The 19,935-nt window shown below is 36.5% G+C and overlaps 1 protein-coding gene across 8 annotated transcripts in view; it reads right to left on the bottom strand.

Annotated features, from left to right (window-relative positions):
- Positions 1–19,935, bottom strand: part of CHM (CHM Rab escort protein) — a 193,550-nt gene that overhangs the window by 21,927 nt on the left and 151,688 nt on the right. For 7 of the 8 annotated variants that reach the window (XM_074391433.1, XM_074391436.1, XM_003938704.4 and 4 more), the window contains one exon: positions 16,510–16,606. In XM_074391433.1, coding sequence (XP_074247534.1) covers positions 16,510–16,606 — 97 coding nt within the window. Of the gene's footprint in view, positions 1–4; positions 8,224–16,509; positions 16,607–19,935 lie in introns of those variants that run through there. The other variant, XM_074391437.1, reaches the window with a different exon arrangement.

A 19,935-nucleotide genomic window follows, 5' to 3' on the forward strand; every position in this document is an offset into this window, starting at 1 on the left:
AAAAAAAAAAAGTTTGAGTTCCTTCTCATCATAAATCTATTTTACTCAAACTTAAGGCATTAAGCTGGTACTATGAATAGAGAGCTGAGCAAGTCAAGGCTCCTGCCTTCAAGGAGTTTATAATCTAGTGATATGGGGATATGTAAAAACTCTAACATTGTATTACATTATGTTAATTAAACAGCTACAATATATGTCATCTAACAGCTACATAAGTACCCAACAAGTATCCAAGAAGTACTGGTTCATGTTAATTTGATAAAACAGAGTACAAAATCTTAGAAAACCATTTGTTCACGGTAAAGAGCTTGTTATATTTTTGTAAAGAATAGGTTTAAAAAAAAGGCTGAAAGTGAGGTATGTATTTACCTAAGAGAACACACTTAAATATACTGCAGACAGAAAAATCCATGTATACATGTTTTGCTAATAAGTTAACAACAAATCATCTACTAATCACAGGGTTCTCTAGAAACCTTTTGGGAGAACACTGCTGACTTAATTACAATCACACATATACTTGAAAGCCCATAAAACAGCTTAGGTTAAAACAGACTATAATATTTTCAGGAATTTCAAATTATTTTCCTTTTCCATTTACAGAGTTATGGGGCCTGAACCTTGGAGAATGGTTATGTTAGAGAACATCATGCACCAAAAAGGCTCTTCATGGAACTAAAATATTGTAGCCTAACTCTGTTAGAACCCCTAAAGGCCTATGCACAAAGGTGAAGAAAGAATCAAAAGTTCTGTGTATTGCAATAAAGGAGTAAGGGGATCTCCAAATGAAAGAAGTTCTTATGGTCCTGTTATTTGGGATGAGATACAGTAAAGGCAGAAAGAATACACCCACTTATTTTTCAAGAGTTTATTTCAGACTACTAGAATTTTTTGAACTGTCCAGGAAGACAGTTCCAATTTTATCATAGAAGCAAACATCAGAATAAGATTCTCATTATCAAAATTCCTTCCATATTCAACTACTCTAAACTAGATCTTAGTATAAATTGAGGAACTCTAATATTGATGGAGCTAAAATCAAATTTTGTGGCTTTTTCCCCTCATAGGTCCAACAAAGGAAGTGATATTCTGGGATGGTTCCTGAATTATTTATGGCCTAATAATAGGTCTACCTTATTTAAGCATTGTTTTCACCTGAATTTAACAATGATTCTCATTGGTTCCGGGATGTTGTAGGATGTATTGTACTAGTTATTTCCAAAGATATGATGAACTTCAAAACAAAAATTATTTTGGTTAACTTTTTTCAAATGCTGTACAGCATGAGTGGGGATGGACTTAATCCTCCTAGATAATCATGAATTAAACAGGGTATGCAACTACAAAGGTCAGCAATCCACAGGAGAGAAACTGTCCTGTCTCTTATTTCAAAACCTTGTGAAATACCAATGCTTATGACGAAGTTCTCAATTTTCCAGTTCTTTTTTGTTAATGTTTATTAAGGAAAAAGCAGATGAACCTGGATATAAATAAGTATATTTTGAAAAATAAAAAAATCTTAATGGCTGAACTATTGTTTCTGTTAAACAGGACATATATTTTAAAGAAATACACTTAAGTTAGTATATCATTATATTTCTTAACAACATAACAGAGAGTTCAGGTTATGCTAGGAAAAAATATTTAGCAGTGATTATCATCGTATGATTAATGAGTTTTATAACAATTCTTACAAAGACATAAATAAGCTGAATTCTAATTCCCATACCTTGACTTTGCTTAGAAGCTACATCGTTAATTGATCTTTTAACACAAATTTAAGGTATGAATAACTATTTTTTCCCCTTACCCTTCCTGTTTTTCCTGTTACCTACGTCAGCTCCTAGTACAAATTATTCTAAATTCATTTCGGTTCTCTTCAAATCAGAAATTGCTGATTGTGCTATTTTTAAAATTTAATGATTCTCAAAATTTGTTTATTAATCTTACTATCTCTTGTAATTCCTTAGAAGGGGAAAGCTTTAGAGTCTATTTTTCTCCTTTTTGTTAAATACAACTTTTACTTAGAGTGGGTATTCAATAAATGTTTGTTGTTAATTATAATTTGTTTCCTTGTCACAGACAAATATTAAGTATTCCTGTGCTTAAACAGATAGGCATTCTCATACCAATAGATCTATGTGTACATATTCATGGGGAAAACCTGATTAGTTTCTTGTATAAAATGTAGGAAATTATCTGATTTACCTGGCAAGAGGAAAGGGGAGTACCAATTGATAATTTCAAATTATTTAAATCTGTCTGAGAAATGCATATAAACACATTAAGATATATGTATAAAATTCTCAAAATACATTTAAAAGAATATCTAGAGTTGACTGTACAATTAACGTGCCTGTATTAGACACTATTTCCATCATGTTACAAGTATTATTTCATTTCACCTTTGCAACAGCAAACTGTTATTCTAATTTTACAGATGAGAAAACAGAGGGATGGGGGGCGGTGGTTACGCAGATTTCCTAAAGTCATGCAATTAATAAAAGGAAGAGCTGGGACTCAGAGCTGGAACTGAAGCCCTTGTGGTCTGCCTGCAGAGTGTCTGCCCTTAGTCACTAAATTATATTATGTAATTATAATAATCTCCTGCAGAAGGCACAGTTAGTCACTTAAGTCAGCAGCATTCAAACTGGGATGTATGCGAGCATAGAAGAGGACTTTTCATAAGTTATATCACATCCAAGGGGGTTCTCATCCAGATACTCAGCCCCATCTCTCCCACTTCATTCAGTGATACATTTCAACAAATTGCACTTTTTCTGTTTAGCATTTACCAAAACTGTAATATATTTATGACAGGTGGATTAATTCTGTACAAATAATACTTGCATTAATTACTCAATCCAGAAGCAATTTTTAGATAATTAGAAGCTTACCGCCCTAGATGATTCCAAAAATATTCTATTTCCATTTATTTTATTAAATGGGTGATGGGTATCAAACATTCCTGGTACTTAAGATTCCACTGAATACATTTAAATATTACAGTTTTACTATAAGTCAATATTTATGATGTTAGAAATTACATTCTTTGCAATTATTTGACCCTTCTGATGAAAAACTGTATATGTCAATTTGAAAGCGTTCAAGGGGTAAATGAGCAAAAAGTCTGAAGACCTTAAGTGTATAAGGTAAACTCAAAACTGAATATGTAGAACATGTTAACACATTTCTACTAAAATTCAATTATGTAAAATACTTTTTGCATCTGTGACTTTAATTCTTCTCCAAATAATTAACTTGCTCAATAAACGCCAACCATGACCAAAACTTAGATCACACAGGGCAAATGCTTTCCTAAAAGTATTACATTTCATTAGTACCAATTGAGAACTATTACTAAGATTGTGGAAGATGCAATACAAGGGGAAATATTTCCCACAGGTACCATGTGAGATCATATCTGAATGAAAAAAATTTAAATCCTAACTCTTTTTATAAACCATGCTCTTTTTACTTTATTTAGCAACTACTTAAAGGCTTAATGGGCCAAAAATGGCCAAAGGCTCAATTTAAAAAAAAAATGTATTTTCTATTACAATTCCTCTTTTGGCAATATACTTAGATTTCTATTGGCATTAAATAAATCTTAGTGCAAAATGAGTTTTAATTCATTTTGTGAATTAAAGAAGTGAGAAATAACTCAACACAAAATTAGAAATAATCATACTTTTAGTTCTCCAAAACTGCCTTTGGAATACTGATCTCTCTTATAAGTTGTTTTTAAACACATGAGAAGTAGGATTTCTACTCAGAATGTGCACAACTGCAATAATGAGCACATTTAAAAGTAACAAGTCCAACGTACAGTAACAGAGTGACATAGTATAGGATAATTACGTGGATCTGGTATTACTGCTGCTCTTTATATCTACTTGGTAAAGTCACTTTTTCTGTCTGGCTTCAGTGTCCTCATAATTAAAATGAAGGGTTACAATTAGTCCATCTATACTCCTCTTCTAGTCTCAAGTTTATTAAGGTAGTTCCTTACTCACCAGCTACAATTCTTTCAATGATGACACATTTTAAAACAAAAACAGATGACATTACACATGTGAATGTAAAACCTAAGTAAATGCTTGCTGCAAAAGACAGGAAATGTATTCCTCAAGCTTCCGAATTTACCACGTACAGCAGTCACTCACTCTATACAAGCAGGCAAAATTGTTCCAAATGCATTTAAAGAATCTTTCTTTATAGGCTAGACAGCAAGTAGGCTCTGTTGTACAACCTAACTATAAATATGTAATTTATTTATTTATTTATTTTTTTTTAATGAGACGGAGTTTCGCTCTCGTTACCCAGGCTGGAGTGCAATGGCGCGATCTCGGTTCACCGCAACCTCCGCCTCCTGGGTTCAGGCAATTCTCCTGCCTCAGCCTCCTGAGTAGCTGGGATTACAGGCACGCGCCACCATGCCCAGCTAATTTTTTGTATTTTTAGTAGAGACGGGGTTTCACCATGTTGACCAGGATGGTCTCGATCAACCTCGTGATCCACCCGCCTCGGCCTCCCAAAGTGCTGGGATTACAGGCTTGAGCCACCGCGCCCGGCTATAAATATGTAATTAATTTACATAGAGATCAATGTGGCTGGTAACGCATCTTTCATGTAACTGTAAAGGCCACATGTAATTTATGTAATATAGCACAAATGAGGATATGACTGTATCAATAAAAGAGAAAAGCTCAGAGACACACTTTATAGTAGCAAGTAAGGAACTGAGTTTGACGGTTTGATGACATACGACACACAACTTAATTGTTAAATTCACCTATGAAAGAGTCTATAGTCATCTTATACTTTCTCAGTAGAATTTAAGAAAAAAACTCCAGAACATTACCTTAAGTTCAGGAAGAAAAATTAGTTTACATATAATTACACAAATCTTTGTTTTGTGACAGTATTAATAAAAATAATTTAAAATGCCACATTTTCAAAAGCAAATTAAAAAGGCACTGATATAACTGTTTTGAATTATTATCTAACTCATTTTTATAAAAGGTATATAACATTTTTTTTTTTTTTTTTTTTTTTTTTGAGACGGAGTTTCACTCTTGTTACCCAGGCTGGAGTGCAATGGCGCAATCTCGGCTCACCGCAACCTCCGCCTCCTGGGTTCAGGCAATTCTCCTGCCTCAGCCTCCTGAGTAGCTGGGATTACAGGCACGTGCCACCATGCCCAGCTAATTTTTTGTATTTTTAGTAGAGACGGGGTTTCACCATGTTGACCAGGATGGTCTCGATCTCTCGACCTCGTGATCCACCCGCCTCAGCCTCCCAAAGTGCTGGGATTACAGGCTTGAGCCACCGCGCCCGACAGGTATATAACATTTTAAAATAGATTCACAAAAGCAGGAAAAAAGTATATAAACCAGTACCTACATGAAATTCTGTGTTATTACATATATATGTATTTCACATTATATATTCACAAATATATAATCATATCACAAATAAATAGCATACTATAACATCAGATCTCAGAATAAAACAGCTGTTATTGCCTGATAAGTATGTACAAAAATATTCAAAATGTATAGTGTATGAGTAAGTACTGCAAAGAACATAAAAATGAATGTCAAATGGAAGGGCTGCAGAGATAATGTTTTGCTATTTACAAATGACTTTAAAAGAAAGTAAATCTCATATTAAATTCACTTAGGATATAAGATGAATAGAAATAAATATATTAGGTATGTCCTGAAAGATGAAATCTGTGAAAAAAATACGGTTTGTTTAGCTATGAAAAACACAACGAATAAATATCAGGTATTTAACAGCCTCAGTAACTTGAACCAAATTAGCTGAGGGGAGGAAAATTTAAGCAGACTTAGATTTTACAAAATGTAACTCTACTACTTTAAAAAAAAAAAAAAAAAAGATGCAATAACTAGACTAACCCAAGGTTGCTTACAGAAACCCCTGCATTCGTGCATAACCATGAATTCCTATCGGTCTATCAAAATATCCGCTTAAGCAAAACTGATACTAATAATAATCGTGAGGTAGATACTATCATTATTCCTATTTCACAGATGGGAAAGCTGAGGCATAGAGAAATTAAGTAATTTGCCTAAAGTTAGTCAAGTAGTTAGTCAAAAGTAGGATTTGAACCTCGCCTATGTTTTCCACCACTATACAACAGTGTGTCAATGAAATGTATCTCCCTTGTTAACTGAACTATTTATGTGCTTTGCAAATGAACTTTTCATACATACTATTCCCATGTGACGTGAAGATAAACTTCAGTGGCATACTTATGGTTTTAAAAACTCTAAATTGAACCAAATTTAAGGCAATGTGACATTTACGAAAAATCACAGAATAAAAAGTGTAAGTGAATTCTGAGGTAGTTTTATGTCTTAAGCACATTCTTGAGCACACACTTAACATACAGTAAAGCATTTGCATAGCACAGGATAAAAAATAAGTGTAAAAATGTGATTTGTGTAAAGAAAAAAGTTGCTGAGAAGTTGAAAACATTGAGAATTACACATTCGATCTTATTAAATGATATCTACAACATTAACATTTAATGTTTTATGCATATGCCACTGAAAGTGACACAGTAATTAAATAATATTTAATATTAAATATTGTTTAATAATAAAATTAATATTAAAGTGCCAATAATATTAGTCAAACCTGATGAACACTAAAAGGTAGCAAATTTCTACCCCATGCTCAATGGGAAGAAAGTAAAAGCTTGTGCTGATTTAAGAATGGATGAATTTGAGCAGTAGATACTGAAGTAAAGATAAAATGAGTATCAGAATTAGCTAACAAAAAATGAATACTTAATATGTACTTAAAGACAAAAACATAAAACCTTCACTAGTTAAAAGTACCCGTGACAAATTTAAACTTTCTCATCTTCTTGGATTTATTTATATGGGGAAGATACCTTTAAAATCAGTAATATTTTTCAAAGAAAAATACATCTTTACATACAGATTGTTATGGCTAATGAATAATGGACATACTAGATTAGACACAAATGAAATCCAGTGTTTAAAATTACAAAAAGACATTTTTACTAAAGAATTTCCAGGCCAGGTGCGGTGGTTCATGCCTGTAATCCAAGCACTTTGGGAGGCGGAGGCGGGCAGATCACGGAGGTCAAGAGATGGAGACCATCCTGGCCAAAACGGTGAAACCCTGTCTCTACTAAAAATACAAAAAAAATTAGCTGGGCGTGGTGGTGCATGCCTGTAGTCCCAGCTACTCGGGAGGCTGAGGCAGGAGAATTGCTTGAACCAGGGAGGCGGAGGTTGCAGTGAGCCGAGGTTGCGCCACTGCACTCCAGCCTGGCACCTGGTGACAGAGTGAGACTCTGTCTCAGAAAAAAAAGAAAAAAGGAATTCCCATAATTTCTCTAAAAGTCACAATTTTGTAATAAGTATGTCATATAAACAAGTTAATTTGCTCATGAATAATGTATCTTTAAAATACATTCTTTGGTAAACAATTGAACTCAAAGTCACCAAAGTTTACATCATTTATTTTCTATAAATTTCATTTTATAAATTTTGAGGTATGGGTACAAGTCACAACATCTCATTGGTAAATATTTTGATTATATTTGATTTACTCAAGTATAACTACATCAGTTACAGTACGTGCCAACATTTCTCAAGTGATTCTTCCAATAAGAAGAACAGTAAGTTTAGTTCATGATTTCATCATTACAGCATCAAGTTTTAGGGTAAGGGAAGGCACTTGGCTCCACTAAGCTAGCAATACTGATTACATGTCTGTCACTTACACAATGGAACCAAAGTTTAAATGTACAGAGGGATTTGTCTACTTAAGTAACTATTTGAAGGGAAAATAAGTCACAACAAAATCCATTTAGAGTTAATGATTTTTTAAAATTTAGAATTTACACACTTAAAATTTATTCTTCTATTATTTGATATAAAACCATGATAAAATAGATGATCATCAACATTTTAACATCATCATTACTACAAATATGACAATTCCACTACAGAGCTAATGTAAACATATATAAATAACAACATTCAGAGAGAATGTTAAAAAGCCTTCCACCAAGAATTCTAATTGAAACAAATTCTTCTGAATATACATTTCTTTCCAATTATGAGTAGTATCAAATTCCACACATCGTTCCTCCCAAAAATGATACGTTACAGCACAAATAGGCATATTTAGCATTTTCAGTTTTTGATGCCTGACCTGGAAAATAATGAAATTGTGTTTGTAAATTATTCTGTAAAAGGACAGGTGAATTTTAAAACATGTTCTATCGTGTTCAGGATATGCTTTATTCCAAAGGTGTAGGAAAGACAAAACCCTCAAACGAGATTTGGAAGTAAATGTAATTAGGAAAGAGAATGACTGTGTAACATTCTAAACTAAATAATTTACCCATAATTGGGGAGCTTAAAAAGAGAAAAATAATGAGTTACAAACAGGTTTGGATACATAAAATAAACAAAGGGTGTGTTTGCCTCTTTTACTTTTTTCTGACTTGAAAAAAAGAAATTAATAGAAAAGAAGGTGGTTAAAGCCTTCTGAGATTATCAGGCTAGTTGCTTCAGAAGACAGACTGATAACAGAATAACTTGCAACAATCTGTGACACCAATGACTCTCAATTAGGACAGCAGCAGGAAAATACAGCATTAAACAACTTTAAGGTCCAAGACACAAATTGCTCCTGAATGTCTATGAACAAGCCAAAAGCATTAAAAAAGGAGGAGAAAAAAAGAAATCTAAACTTTAAGTAGTAAGAGCAAGCAAATGTTAAAAATGTCAGTTTCTGTCTCAGTGTATTTCTTTTTTTTTTTTTTTTTGAGACGGAGTTTCACTCTTGTTACCCAGGCTGGAGTGCAATGGCGCGATCTCGGCTCACTGCAACCTCCGCCTCCTGGGTTCAGGCAATTCTCCTGCCTCAGCCTCCTGAGTAGCTGGGATTACAGGCACGCGCCACCATGCCCAGCTAATTTTTTGTATTTTTAGTAGAGACGAGGTTTCACCATGTTGACCAGGATGGTCTCGATCTCTTGACCTCGTGATTCACCCGCCTCGGCCTCCCAAAGTGCTGGGATTACAGGCTTGAGCCACCGCGCCCGGCCCCCGTCTCAGTGTATTTCTTAAGTCTTGCTATATATTGCACATTAAACATTAACTCTATTATAGCACTTTTAGAATAATGAACGTTATTGTAAAAAGAATACATAAAAGATACTTAAATGAACATTAACTTCTCTTTTTATCGGGAACAAGGCATAATGTAAATAATAAATTGAAACTTAACTCTCTCAGTCAACCTTCGTTGTGTAAGCCTTACTATTAAACCAGTCCATTTGTCTAGTTTTGTACTGAAAAACTGATTACGCTATGGAGATATGGTTTGGCTGTGTCCTCACCCAAATCTCATCTTGAATTCCCACATGTTGTAGAAGGGACCCAGTGGGAGGTAACTGAATCATGGGACAGGTCTTTCCCATGCTGTTCTTGTGATAGTGAATAAGTCTCATGAGATCTGATGGTTTTATAAGGGGGAGTTTCCCTGCACAAGCTCTCTCTCTTTGCCTGCTGCCATCCATATAAGATGTGACTTGCTCCTTGACTCCTGCCATGACTGTGAGGCTTCCCCAGCCACATGGAACTATAAGTCCATTATAAACCTCTTTCTTTTGTCAACTGTCCAGTTCCAGTGATCTTTATCAGCAGCATGAAAATAAACTAATACAGTAAATTAATACCAGTAGAGTGGGGCACCGCTGAAAAGATACCCAAAAATGTGAAAGTGACTTTAGAATTGGGTAACAGGGAAAGATTGGAACAGTTTGGAGGGCTCAGAAGAAGACAGAAAAATGTAAGAAAGTTCGTAACTCCACAGATAGTTGTTTAATGGCTATGATCAAAATGCTGATAATGATATGGACAATGAAATCCAGGCTGAGGTGGTCTCAGATGGAGATGAGGAACTTGTTGGGAACTGGAGTAAAGGTGACTCTTGTTATGCTTTAGCAAAGAGACTGGCAGCATTTTGCCCCTGCCCTACAGATCTGTGAAACTTTGAACTTGAAGATGATTTAGGGTATCTGGTGGAAGAAATTTCTAAGCAGCAAAGCATTCAAGAGATGACTTGGATGCTGTTAAAGGCATCAAGTTTTGAAAGGGAAACTGTGTATAAAAGTTTGGAAAATTTGCAGCCTGACAATATTATCAAAAAGGAAAACGTAGTTTCTGAGGAGAAATTCAAGCCAGCTGTAGAAATTTGCATATGTAATGAGGAACAAAATGTTACTCACCAAGACAATGGTGAAAATGTCTCCATGCCAAGTCAGGGACCTTTGCAATGCCCCTCCCATCACATGCCTGGAGGTCTATGAGGTAAAAACGGTTTCAAGGGCCAGGCCCAGGGCCCCCCTGCTGTGCAGCCTAAGGATGTAGTGCCCTACTTCCCAGCTGCTCTAGCCATGGCTAAAAGGGGCCAAGGTACAGCTCATAACTCATAACTTTATGAGTTATTAAATGCAAGTTTTAACAGAATTTTTCAATTCTCCAATTGGCAAAGGAGTTTTGATAGGATAATACCCAGTGGTATTGAGGCTTTGAAGAAAACAGACATGCTTGTTTATAAACTGCCACTGATGTGTAAGTCAATAACTTTGGGGATGCTTTGGGACTTCCACATCCAGAAGGAATAAAGGAAGTTATCCTATGTTTTCCCGAGTACAGCTAAAAATCTTGGACACAATATATAAAACCAACAAAGAAAACTCTGAAAGCTGGAACGAAAAAAGCAGACTGGCTAGAGACTTTGGGACCAAAAGAGCAAAATGCCAGAGTCCCCTGGGTTTTCTTTTTCCATCATATATTTCTTGATTGAGAGCCATAGAAACTGACAACTGGAAACACCAATGGACTCAGATTATAAAAGCCCCATCAAAAACCTACACTCTCTAGCAAAAGACCAGGAAAGAGTATCTTAGCAAGATGGAAAACTTTGAGACAATAATTGCTCTACTCCTGCCAAACATCACTGAAAAAAACTGAGGTCTCACTTCAGTGTAAATGGCATAACCCAAATCACTGAAAATGCAATCACAGACACGCAAAAACATTTTTGTATTACCTTTCTTAAAAAACATATTATAAAACTGTATCTAAAACAAGATTGTGTTTTATGAAAATATATGTGCATGCTCATACAAAGAAAGAACGACAAAGAATCACACACCAAGGGTATTACTAGGTAGAGGGATTACAGTAACTTTTCTTTTTTATATCTTCCAAATTGTCAACAGTGAACATAAATTATTAGACTGGGAACGTTAAAATATGACAAGTGGAAAAATAATTTAAAAAGCAATTTATGAAGACTATTGACAATTTACGACCAAGTCCTCAAAAGCAATTGCAACAAAAACAAAAACTGACAAATGGGATCTAATTAAGCTGAAGAACTTCTACAAAGCAAAAGAAACTATCAACAGATTAAACAAACTACAGAATGGGAGAAAATATTCACAAACTCTGCATCCAATAAATAACTAATATCCATAATCTATTAAAAAAACCTAAAAATCAACAAGAATAAAACAATCCCACTAAAAAAACAGGCAAAGGATTTGAACAGATGTTTTTCAGAAGAAGACATATAAGTAGTCAACAAACATAGGATAAAGTGTCAACATCACTAATCAGAGAAATGCAAATCAAACCACAGACACCATCTCACCCCAGTCAGAATGGCTATTACTAAAAATTCAAAAAATAACAGATGCTGTAAAGGCTGCAAAGAAAAGGAAATGCTCATATATTGTTGGCTGCAATGTGTTCAGTAACTGTGGAAAGCAGTTGGGAGATTTCTGTAAAAACTTAGAACAGAGCTATCCTTCAACCAAGCAATCCTATTACTGGGTATATAACCAAATGAAAATGACTCATTCTACCAAAACAAACAAACAAACAAACAAACAAACAAACAAACAAAACAATTCCATGTTCATCGCAGCACTATTCTTGATAGCAAAGACATGGAACCAATCTAGGTGCCCATCAACATCAGACTGGAATAAAAAAATGTGGTACATATATAGCATGGGATACTATGCAGCCATAAAAATGAAGAAAATCATGTCATTTGGAGCAACATGGATGTAGCTAGAGGCCATTATCCTAACTGAATTAACACAGAAATAGAAATCCAAATATCACATGATCTCACTTAATAAGTGGGAGCCAAATCTTGGGTATATATGGACATAAAGATGGGAACAATAGACACTGGATATTCCAAAAGGAGGGATGGAGTGAGGACATAGCTGAAAAGCTTTCCTTTTGGGTACTATGTTCACTATCTGAGTGACAGGATAAATAGAAGACCAAACCTCAGCATCATGCAATATATCCTTGTAACAAATCTGTACAGTCCCTGAATCTAAACTAAAAATGGAAAAGGAGGGGGGGAAAAAATAAAAAGAAAAAGAATACTCACAAACATAAAGCAAATACAAATAGCAAAAACCATAATAGGTTCAGTTTTATTTTATATCTAAGAAGCTAAAACAGATAAAATTACATGAAAAAATAGTTAAGGTAATAATAGTAGACAATAACACCAACTGTCATGGTAAAGATTTTCCTGTGGCACAAATCACTATATGATACGGTTTAGCTGTGGCCCCAGCCAAATCTCAACTTCAATTATCTCTCTCAGAATTCCCACGTGTTGTGGGAAGGACCCAGGGGAAGGTAATTTAATCATGGGGACCCGTCTTTCCATGCTATTCTCATGATAGTGAGTAAGTCTCACGAGATCTAATGGGTTTATGAGTGGTTTCTGCTTTTGTTTCTTCCTCATTTTTCTCTTGCTGCTGCCTTTCACCTCCTGCCATGACTCTGAGGCATCCTCAGCCTATGGAACTATAAGTCCAATTAAACCTCTTTTTCTTTCCAGTTTCAGGTATGTCTTTACCAGCAGCATGGAAAACAGACCAATACAGTAAATTGGTCCCAGAAGAATGAGGCATTGCTGAAAAGATACCCAAAAATGTGAAAGCAACTTTGGAACTGGGTAACAGGTAAAGTTGGAATAGTTTGGAGTGCTCAGAAGAAGACAGGAAAATGTGGGAAAGTTTGGAACCTCCTAGAGACTTGTCGATTGGTTTTGACAAAAATGCTGATAGTGATATAACAGTAAGGTCCAGGCTGAGGTGGTCTCAGATGTAGGTGAGGAACTTGTTGGGAAATGGAGCACAGGTGACTCTTGCTATGTTTTAGCAAAGAGACTGGCAGCATTTTATCCCTGCCCTACAAATTTGTAGAACTTTGAACCTGAGCGAAATGATTTAAGGTATCTGGTGGAAGAAATTTCTAAGCAGCAAAGCATTCAGAAGATGACTTGGGTGCTGTTACAAGCATTCCATTTTAAAAGGGAAACAGAGCATAAAAGTTCAGAAAATGTGTAGCCTGATGATGCAATGGTAAAGAAAAACCCGTTTTTCGAGGAAAAATTCAAGCCTATTGCAGAAATTTGCATAAGTAGCAAGGAACCTAATGTTAATCACTAAGACTATTGGGGTAAATGTCTCCAGAACATGTCAGAGATCTTCACGGCAGCCTCTCTTACCACAGGACTGGAGGACAAGGAGGAAAAAGGGCTTTCACAGGCCAGGCACCACCATGTTGTGTGCAGCCTAGGGACCTGGTGTCCTGTGTCCCAGTCGCTCCAGCAGTGGCTGAAAGGGCCCAATGTGGAGCTTGGGCTGTGGCTTCAGAGAGTGCAAGCCCCAACCCTTCGCAGTTTCCACATGGTGTTGACCCTGTGGGTGCACAGAAATCAAGAACTCGAGTTTGGGAACCTCTACCTAGATTTCAGAAGATGTATGGAAACGTTTGGATGCCCAGGCAAAAGGTTGCTGCAGGAGTGGGGCCCTCCTGAAGAATCTCTGCAAGGGCATGCAGAAGGGAAATGTGGGGTTAGAGTCCCCCCTACAGAGTCCCTACTGGGGTACTGTCTAGTGCAGCTATGAGAAGAGGACCACCATTCTCTACATTCTCTAGACCTCAGAATGATAGATCCACCAACAGGTTGCACCGTGCACCTGGAAAAGCCAGAGACGGTCAATGCCAGCTTGTGAAAGCAGCTGAGATGGAGGCTGAACCCTGCAAAGCCACAAGGGTGGAGCTGCCCAAGACATGGGAACTCATCTCTTGCATTAGTCAGACCTGGAGTCAAAGAAGATCATCTGGACCTTTAAAATTTGATTGCACCACTGGATTTCAGACTTGGATGGGGCCTGAAAACTCTTTGTTTTGGCCAAGTTCTCCCATTTGGAATGGTTTTATTTACCTAATACCTGGACCCTTATTGTTTCTTGGAAGTAACTGACTTGCTTTTGATTGTACAGGCTCATAGGCAGAAGGGACTTGCCTTGTCTCAGATGAGACTTTGGACTGTGGACTTTTGGGTTAATGCTGAAATAAGAATTTGGAAAACTGTCAGAAGGCATGATTGCTTTGGAAATGTTGAGAACATGATATTTGGATGGGCTGGGGGTGGAATAATATGGTTTGGCTGTGTCCCCACTGATATCTCAACTTGACTTGTATCTCACAGAATTCCCACGTGTTGTGGAAGAGATCCAGGGGGAGGTAACTGAATCATGAGGGCTGGTCCTTCCCATGCTATTCTCGTGATAGTGAATAAGTCTTACAGTATCTGATGGGTTTGTCAGGGGTTTCTGCTTTTGCTTCTTCATTTTTTTCTTGCCACCGCCATGTAAAAAGTGCCTTTTGCCTCCTGCCATGATTCTGAGACCTCCCTAGTCATGTGGAACTGTGATTGCAATTAAACCTCTTTTTCTTCCCAATTTCAGGTTACGTCTTTATCAGCAGCATGAAAACGGACTAGTACACTATAAAAGGAGAAATGGTCCTCTAAGCTACTTGTCCAAAGGAAATTTAGGATTATAGCAATGTCGAAAAGTTTTCTTAATGCTCTCTGCTGGCATCAGACTTCCCACTATTTTCTGCCTAATTATGTTCCCAATTTTAAGTAGTAGCTCTACATTTCCCCATTGAAGTTTTCCTTGTGACTACGCAAAACCAGATTAGTCTTTTTGCTTCTCAGAACTCACATAACAGTCTGACTAACACTTAAGTTTAGTCAGACTAATCAAAAAATGTTTTTCTAGTTAATGATATTATGTCTCCCTCCTATGAATCCCTAGAGTACACTGTTTGTTGATACTTCTCATATTTTGCCCCTTCCAGCTACTTCTATGTTTGTTTTATCTGTTCAACTAGACTGCGAAACCCCTACGGTCAGGGGTATCTTATGCATCTTTACCTACCATAAAGTGCCTAGCACAATATATTGTACTCGGTTAATAAATACATTGTCTTGTTCCATTAGGTGAGCAATAATATCATGAACATTTCAAATCAGATATCTCAGCTTCTGCTTCGAATACTTATAGTACATAGCTTAGGTCTAGGCACAGTGATGTATAATGTATACTTGTTGACTCCTATTTACTGAAATATCCTCAAGAAATATGTTGTAGAATGCAAGTGCTGCTGTAAGCAAACGTTTTGAAACATATAAGTGAAAGAGCAGATAAAGCAGTCCTTAACTTTAGTCTCATAAATAAACAAAATAAATTGAAAATTTATACATGAAGAAAGTTCAGTAATTGGATTCAGAATTTAGAATTCAAGGTGCTATGGTTTGAATGTTTGTGTCTCCTCACAATTCATATGTTGACATATGCAGTGCAAAAGTATTACCTCTTAATACTTCAAGTAGGCCCACAATGCAAAAGTATTAAGAGGTAGAGTCTTTGGAATATGGTTAGGTCATGAGAGCTCTGCCCTCATAAATGGGATGAGTGCTCTTACAAAAGAGGTCCAAGGAAGCTTTTTTATCCCTATCCCCTATATGAGGACACAAAGGAGGTGCCACTCATGAGGAACAGGTCCACATCAGACACTGAATCTGCTGGCACCTTAATTGTGGACTTTCTGGCCTCCAGAATCGTGAGCAATAAATTTCTTTTCTTTATAAGTCACATAGTCTAAGGTATTTTGTAAGCAATAAATTTCTGTTCTTTATAAGTCACACAGTCTAAGGTATTTTGTCATAGCAGCACAAATAGACTAAGACAGAAAGTAAAAAAAAAAAATTAGCAATTAAAAAAAGTGTAATGCAAACAGATTTCCAATAAGCTAAAGAAAAATTAGAAATAATTGAAAGTCATAAAATTCCTCACTGGAGAACTAAAAAATTATGCCTGTGAAGATTTAGGCACTGAAATGTTTATAGGTAAGGGAAAGGTATGAAATGACTTACTCTATAACCGTATTTTATATAAGCAAATACTCTGAATAATAAAAAAGTGAGAAAAATCTCTATAGATACAACCTTGACAACTGTAACAGCTGCCCCCTCTTTCCTTCGTAAACAAACAAAAAATACAAACAACCATTCTACTATGCTTACAGGTGCCTTTCATGCATGTCATCGTTGAAGAACATAACTCAATGACCCGAACAGCAAAAGTTCCTGGTTCCTCTGCTGGCACTGTCAAAATGGAAATCTACAAAGCAAAAATAAAGTATCAGACACAGTTGTTAGATTTCATTTTCATTCTTCTAACATTAAAATACTGTTAACTTCTAAACTGAGTATCTTTTCAAACACCTCGATGTCTTAAAAAAATATGGCTTGTCAGGATTTAATTTGGGAACAGAATTTGAAACATATGTATGTATCATGTTGATAATTCTCATAGATAATAACTATTTAAATATCTTTAATATTTATTAAATCCTTATTAACTTTCTCTAGGTTTCTTACTATAAACTTACTATAGGTTGAGTAACCATTATCTAAATTCCAAAATACTCCAAAATCCAAAACTTAGTGCTCACATAATGCTCTAAGAAAATGCTCATTGGAGCATGTTGGATTTTAGATTTTCAGATTAGGGACACTCAACTGATATACTCCAAAATCTGAAAAAATCTGAAACCCAAACACTTCTGGTCTAAAGCATTTCAGATAAGGGTACACAACCTGTATTTTCAAAGGATAGCACGATGACTTCTTAGTTCTGAAATAGACATACTTTGCTGTTTGAAATCAGACCATATTAAATCAATCTTGATTACTCATAATGGCTAATAACAGCAGTTAGCACTAATAGTTAAAGATTACCCATCCCAATCTTATTGAAACAAGCAGTCAAAGTAAATATATGTCAAAACATTTGAAAACAAATAATTTTTAAAGACTCCCTTAATAAAACTAGAAATGCAGAATCAAAAGTACAATGTAAAACTGTTAAGTACTATTTATTGATATGTAGCATGCTACCTTAGGCATTAATGATATGCTAGATGGCTTTATACTCAAAAACTTGAAATGATCTTCAGGTCAATGTTTCTTTTTATTTTTGAGGAAGAGTCTCACTCTGTCACCCAGCCTAGTATACAGTGGCACAAAGTAAGTTCACTGCAACCCCCGCCTCCCGGGTTCAAGTGATTCTCGTGCCTCAGCCTCACAAGTAGCTGGGCTTATAGGCATGCATTACCACACCTGGCTATTTCATTTGTATTTTTTGTAGGGGTGGGGTTTTGCCATGTTGGTCAGGCTGATCTCACACTCCTGACCTCAAGCAATCCACCCACCTTGGCTTCCCAAAGTATTGGGATTGCCAGCGTGAGCCACTGAGCCTGACCCAGTTCAATGTTTCTTTGTAGAGCCTAAAGGTTCAATACTAATCCTCAATCTAATCTTCATTGTGAGGAAATTTTATCCTCTCACATAGAAAATACTTGTCAAAAAAGGCCATTTGCACTTTGCCCTTATAAGTGCTATGCTACATTTTGACTGAGAATGTCAGAGTGATGGCCCAAAGAGGAAACACCTAAAACAAATTTTAAATGAGAAATTATTTTGATAACCATGACTATCCTACATTTATGTATATTTCTGGCCTCAAAATGTCTGAAAAAACGTACTTCTCCATGTTCCTCTCAACTCCCTTTGTTCATGATAGAAAATATACTATGGCATTAAAAAGATAGAAGCCACTAAGACATTGAATGCTGAACAATAGTTAAATAAGTACAACTAAAAACATGACCATAACTAGAAAAGTATCATAATGACTGCACTAACATGCGAGACTTCTTTTGATTTCTACAACTATAACCTTTTTATTTTTATTGAGATACAATTAGTAACCTCCTACTACAGTACCTCCAGAAGTTAACGGTCTTAAACCTCATGGAAATGATAAAAATCATCAAAAAAGAATTCCTTTAACCCTCTAATACCACTTCTATAAAATTTACCCGCACACACACCTATTCTTCCAGGTCTCATCATTCTATCTATGCTGCACAACTCAAAAAAAAAAAAAAAGAGAGAGAGAGAGAGAGAGAGAAGATAAAAGAAAACTCCCTACAGGGAAACAAAGAAAGGCAAGCAGGACACATACTTTAGACTGATCACTCTGAAGGAAATGTAGAAGGCAGAGTTGAAGTAGACTAGATGAGAGACAGTGTGACCAGTTACAAGTCAGAGGTGATGAGTCCCATAACTGGAACAATGAGAAAAGGCAGATCAAAGCAACTTTTAGGAAGTACACTGAAGGATGTGAGGCTGATGAGATGTCAGAGAGGCGAAAAAGAAGTTGCCGCTGAAATGATGTCAGAACTATTCCCAGAAGAAGGAAACACTGGATGAGGAGCAGTTTGAGGAGGGATGATGGTGAGTTCAGTTTTGAGTATGTTCCATTTGACAGATGTCTAGCAGGAAGCTTAGCATGTGGGCCAGACACTCCTGGGAGATACAGAATTGGCTGTCACCAAGATCTATGCAGAACTGAAATCATGAGATAAAACAGAGTCGTTAGTGAGTATGCCCAGAGCAAGGCATACTGTGGGTTGAGGGAAGAACACTGAGGAGCCCTGATATTTAAGGACTGGGTAAAGGAACAAGAGCCCACTAAGAAAGAAGAGAGACAACAGCCAGAGTCATGAGGAGAACCACAAGAGCACATTTTCATGGAAGCCAAAAGTACAGACTTTCAAGAGCAAGGAAATAATAACATTGTCAAATGTACCAGGAAAGTCCCAGTAGACGAAAACCAAAAAATATCCCCTAGCCTTGACTTTTGTAAAGTTATTAATAAATTTAGCAAGAAAAAATGTGGTAGAAATAGGAGGGTAGAAGCCAGGTTGGAGTGTTAAATGAATGGGAGGTAAGGAGCTGGTGGTAGCAAGTATAGACACTGTCTTGAAATGCTGACAAAAAGAGGGAAGACAGCTAGAGATGAGGGCAGAATCAAGGGAGTGGTTCCTTTCAGTTTATATTTTTAGAACAGAAAATGCTAGTATGTATACATATATGCACTAGTACATACAAAAGAGAAAATGCTTGTGTGTTTGTGTGTGTGTGTCTGTGTCTGCAAAAAAAAAGGTGTCAGCAGTGGGGAGAAGCTGAAGATACAGGAGAGAGAGCAGACAATAAAGGGTGGGTGGTGGGGAGTGTGTGTGTGAGTGTGTGTGTGTGTGTGTGTGTGTGCGCGTGCGCGCGTCAAGGGCACTTGTCAAAGTGGCTGGCTTTGAACAAGGAAGGGAGCCTTCTGATTCATTCCTGGGCTGGAGTACACACATGGTGGTGGGGCAGGAATTCAAGGGCTACTGTGCATGTTGGACGGCCTAACTATTTTCAGTGAAGCAAGGTTGTTGGGGGTAAAGGGAGTGAGAGGAGCAGGGGATAAGAAGGGTGGGTAAAATCATCAAGACTTGGATTAGGCACTGAGGGAAAAGGGAAAGAGAGCTGTCTGAGGCCAGCGGAAGAACTGACTGGTGATCTGTGTTGAAGGTCCAGCTGAATCCGCTGGCACCCTTGTCT

This window comes from Saimiri boliviensis, chromosome X, assembly GCF_048565385.1.
Source record: "Saimiri boliviensis isolate mSaiBol1 chromosome X, mSaiBol1.pri, whole genome shotgun sequence".
NCBI classification, from domain to species: domain Eukaryota; kingdom Metazoa; phylum Chordata; class Mammalia; order Primates; family Cebidae; genus Saimiri; species Saimiri boliviensis.